The sequence below is a fragment of the Macaca nemestrina genome, chromosome 8 (genome assembly GCF_043159975.1).
Source record: "Macaca nemestrina isolate mMacNem1 chromosome 8, mMacNem.hap1, whole genome shotgun sequence".
NCBI lineage: Eukaryota > Metazoa > Chordata > Mammalia > Primates > Cercopithecidae > Macaca > Macaca nemestrina.
In genome coordinates, this window is record NC_092132.1 from 28,916,203 (window position 1) to 28,920,646 (window position 4,444).

Sequence of the window (4,444 nt, forward strand, 5' to 3'; positions counted from 1 at the left end):
CAGTCACAGTTTGAAGTATTGGGACTTAGGCTTTCAACATATAAATTTTGGGCAAACACATTTCAGTCCATATATTATTATCATTATTATTATAACACAGTCCTGCATCTTCAAAATGTCATATCCTAGATGTTGAGACATCCATATAAGCATATAGTTCAGTTTAAGGTAACAAATATATTTACCCTGCTGGTGGATATGTCCCTTTGGTTGACTGCATAGAAGCTGATACGGATTGCTCTTCTCTGTCTTAGACATGAGGCCTGGTTCAAGACTAAAACATGGATTGGAGTTGGGATAGCTGCCTTAGCAGGTCACTAGCCTGGTTGAGTGATATAAACTCATTGGAAATCTCGTCTTTACTTTTAGGTGTGTAGAGGTTACTGGTGAAGCACATGAAATAATTTAAGAAGCTTTTGTGATAGATGAGGAAGTCTAATTAGATTAACTCACTTCAGGGCCCCAAGCTAGCATTTAGTACAGAATTTGGTACTCACACAGTGGATCAAGGAATGTTGGCATTCTATAGAGGTACCTGGAATCTGCACAGTGTCTTATTACACTGGAATGTGTCTGTTTCTCAAAAGACTTTTAGCTTTATTTCTCAAGTTTTTGTGTATGTGTATCATGGAACAGTTTTGGCTATATTTACAGCTTCTTTAGTGGAGACGAGTAAGCATATACATCCTGATTATTACATCCCTACATAGGCAAAGCAATCCATGCCTTCTTATATATCATGTGTGAATGCTTTCAGAAGAAAGTTTTATTAAAAATACTGCATAATTACAACTCAAATTTGAGTGTCAGCAGCACAATGATACCTGAGATTTGGGAACAATGACTACCTATGCATTTGCTGGTAGGCAAGCTCATAAAATGGCGGCCATAAGCCAAATCCAACATGCTGATGTATTTTGCTTGGTAAATATATATTTTGAGGCTGCTGAGATAATGAATGGGAGGCTAAGGCCACCCCCTAGCCCCGGCCCTGCAGCCAGCGAGGGCTGTCGAGCCAATGAATGGAGGAAGGGGCACAGAAGTCAGGGGCGCTGGGGGCGCCACGCCAGGTGGACATCTGATTTATGAAGCTCCCCATCCACCTGTCTGAGTACCTGACTTCTCAGGACTGACTCCTACAGCATCAGATACACAGCTTCTCCTAGCATGACCTTGATCTGATCAGCAAACAAGAACATTTGTCTCTCGTAGTTCTGGGGCCTATTCACCATCTACAACCACAGAGCTGTCATGGCTGCCATCTCTACTTCCATCCCTGTAATTTCACAGCCCCAGTTCACAGCCATGAATGAACCACAGTGCTTCTACAACGAATCCATTGCCTTCTTTTATAACCGAAGTGGAAAGCATCTTGCCACAGAATGGAACACAGTCAGCAAGCTGGTGATGGGACTTGGAATCACTGTTTGTATCTTCATCATGTTGGCCAACCTACTGGTCATGGTGGCAATCTATGTCAACCGCCGCTTCCATTTTCCTATTTATTACCTAATGGCTAATCTGGCTGCTGCAGACTTCTTTGCTGGGTTGGCCTACTTCTATCTCATGTTCAACACAGGGCCCAATACTCGGAGGCTGACTGTTAGCACATGGCTCCTTCGTCAGGGCCTCACTGACACCAGCCTGACGGCATCTGTGGCCAACTTACTGGCTATTGCAATCGAGAGGCACATTACGGTTTTCCGCATGCAGCTCCACACACGGATGAGCAACCGGCGGGTAGTGGTGGTCATTGTGGTCATCTGGACTATGGCCATCGTTATGGGTGCTATACCCAGTGAGGGGTGGAACTGTATCTGTGATATTGAAAATTGTTCCAACATGGCACCCCTGTACAGCAACTCTTACTTAGTCTTCTGGGCCATTTTCAACTTGGTGACCTTTGTGGTAATGGTGGTTCTCTATGCTCACATCTTTGGCTATGTTCGCCAGAGGACTATGAGAATGTCTCGGCATAGTTCTGGACCCCGGCGGAATCGGGATACCATGATGAGTCTTCTGAAGACTGTGGTCATTGTGCTTGGGGCCTTTATCATCTGCTGGACTCCTGGATTGGTTTTGTTACTTCTAGACGTGTGTTGTCCGCAGTGCGACGTGCTGGCCTATGAGAAATTCTTCCTTCTCCTTGCTGAATTCAACTCTGCCATGAACCCCATCATTTACTCCTACCGCGACAAAGAAATGAGCGCCACCTTTAGGCAGATCCTCTGCTGCCAACGCAGTGAGAACCCCAGCGGCCCCACAGAAGGCTCAGACCGCTCGGCTTCCTCCCTCAACCACACCATCTTGGCTGGAGTTCACAGCAATGACCACTCTGTGGTTTAGAACGGAAACTGAGATGAGGAACCAGCCGTCCTCTCTTGGAGGATAAACAGTCTCCCCCTACCCAATTGCCAGGGCAAGGTGGGGTGTGAGAGAGGAGAAATGTCAACTCATGTACTTAAACACTAACCAATGACAGTATTTGTTCCTAGGCCCCACAAGACTTGATATATATTGAAAATTAGCTTATGTGACAACCCTCACCTTGATCCCCATCCCTTCTGAAAGTAGGAAGTGGAGCTCTTGCAATGGAATTCAAGAACAGACTCTGGAGTGTCCATTTAGACTACACTAACTAGACTTTAAAAAGATTTTGTGTGGTTTGGTGCAAGTCAGGATAAATTCTGACTAGTTGAATCCACAGCTTCATTTATATACAGCCTTCCCTTTTTTATTTTTAAAGGATACGTTTCACTTAATAAACATGTTTATGCCTATCAGCATGTTTGTGATGGATGAGACTATGGACTGTTTTTAAACTAACATAATTCCATTTTTTCCCTTACATAGGAAAACTGTAAGCTGGAATTATCTTTTGTTTAGAAAGCATGCATGTAATGTATGTATGTAGTATGCCTTACTTAAAAAGATTAAAAGGATACTAATTTTAAATCTTCTAGGAAATAGAACCTAGACTTCAAAGCCAGTATTTGTTTAGGTTATGAAGCAAACAATGCTCTAATGACAATATTAACTGTTTAATTAAAATGTTGTAACAAGTTTAAAACAGGGAATGTAAATTTTTGCCAAAGTGATATGTATTCCAAAAAAGTCATAGAAGATGAAGCACTGTAATATTGTTCCCACATATTTAAAATACCCAAGTACATTCTAATTACCAGTGTATCAGAGGAAAGTTTTCGTAGTCTTTGTAAAATAATATACTCATCACAGAAAACTTGAAAAATGCAGAAATGTATAAAAAAGCAAAATTTTTTACTGATAATATCACAACCCAGAAGGAACCACCTTTCAAAAGCAACCCCCATATATGCCTATGTAGGTATTGTATACCTTTTTTACATAATTGGAATCATACTGTAAACAGTTTTATAAGTAGATCTTTTTCATTGCAAAATTGCCACATTTTCTTATGGTATTAAAAATTTTACAAAAACAATTTTAATGGCTATATTATATTCCATTTAATGGATGCAACTCAGTTTATTTAACCATTCCCATGTTGTTAGCTGTTTAGGTTATTTCTAATTTTCATTTTGCAGAAATTTTGTGTGCATAAACTTTGTCCATATAATTGATTATTAGGACATATTCCCATGAAGGATTCTTTTTTTCAAAAAATGTGAAATGTCATCTTTTACTTATACCTTTCATAAAAAGGGATTTCCTGCGTTTGCACTGCATGGGTGGCAGTTGTGAGGAAAAGCCAGTCAAATGACCTTTTTACAAAAGAAATGCAGTGGTCAGTTTAGTTGAGAGTGACTTTTTAATATAACAAGATCAACTAGAAGCATTCAACTGTCTCAAGAATCAAGGTATCCCAATATATCTCGCAATTCCAAACTTTGTTTGAGTGACTCGTTATCCAGCTCTTGGTAGCCACACCTGCAATGTAAAATTGAAGAAAATTCAAAGAAACCAAATGTGCTGAGTGAATAAAGGATTGTCATATCAATTAGTTAGGGTCCATCTGTAGCAAATGGGTTGAGTGTGTCAGTATGTGATTGGTTACTGTGTATTCTCCAGGAATCACCCCAATAGGCTGCTGCCCTATTAGGTGATACCTGTTTAATACGTTGTCCAGGTAGAGTAGTAGTTGCATCAGTTTGCTGTAACAAGTGACCAGTGAAGTAACACAGTGGTGAAGCAGGTCAGGGGAGGTCAGGAGGATGTCTGAGAGAAAGAAGTCTGGGAGATGAATGACTGTCTAGGAAGGAGGTCATCAGTGCACGGTTACTGTTTGAGCAGAGGGCAGACTTGTAAAGTACCTGTAGTGAAAAGAATGTGGGGACTCAATTAGCAGAAAGGTGTTTGCACATACTTTTTACAAAATACAGAATACTTTATATTGGAAGTGAAAGAAATGAACTTGGACTTTTACGCATGTGCATATTTTTCTGGAGGCTGTATGGATTATTTG

At 40.7% G+C, this 4,444-nt stretch overlaps 1 protein-coding gene across 1 annotated transcript; it reads left to right on the forward strand.

Annotated features, from left to right (window-relative positions):
• The first annotated feature begins 994 nt into the window (after positions 1-994).
• On the forward strand, positions 995-3,979 carry LOC105475951 (lysophosphatidic acid receptor 1). The gene has a single exon (XM_011731472.3). The coding sequence runs from the start codon at positions 1,252-1,254 to the stop codon at positions 2,344-2,346; it is 1,095 nt and encodes a 364-aa protein (XP_011729774.2). The 5' UTR covers positions 995-1,251; the 3' UTR covers positions 2,347-3,979.
• The last annotated feature ends 465 nt before the right edge of the window (positions 3,980-4,444 follow it).

Bases quoted from the DNA above. Each gene is read 5' to 3' on its own strand.
- LOC105475951 (XM_011731472.3), top strand. From the start codon at position 1,252: ATGGCTGCCATCTCTACTTCCATCCCTGTAATTTCACAGCCCCAGTTC.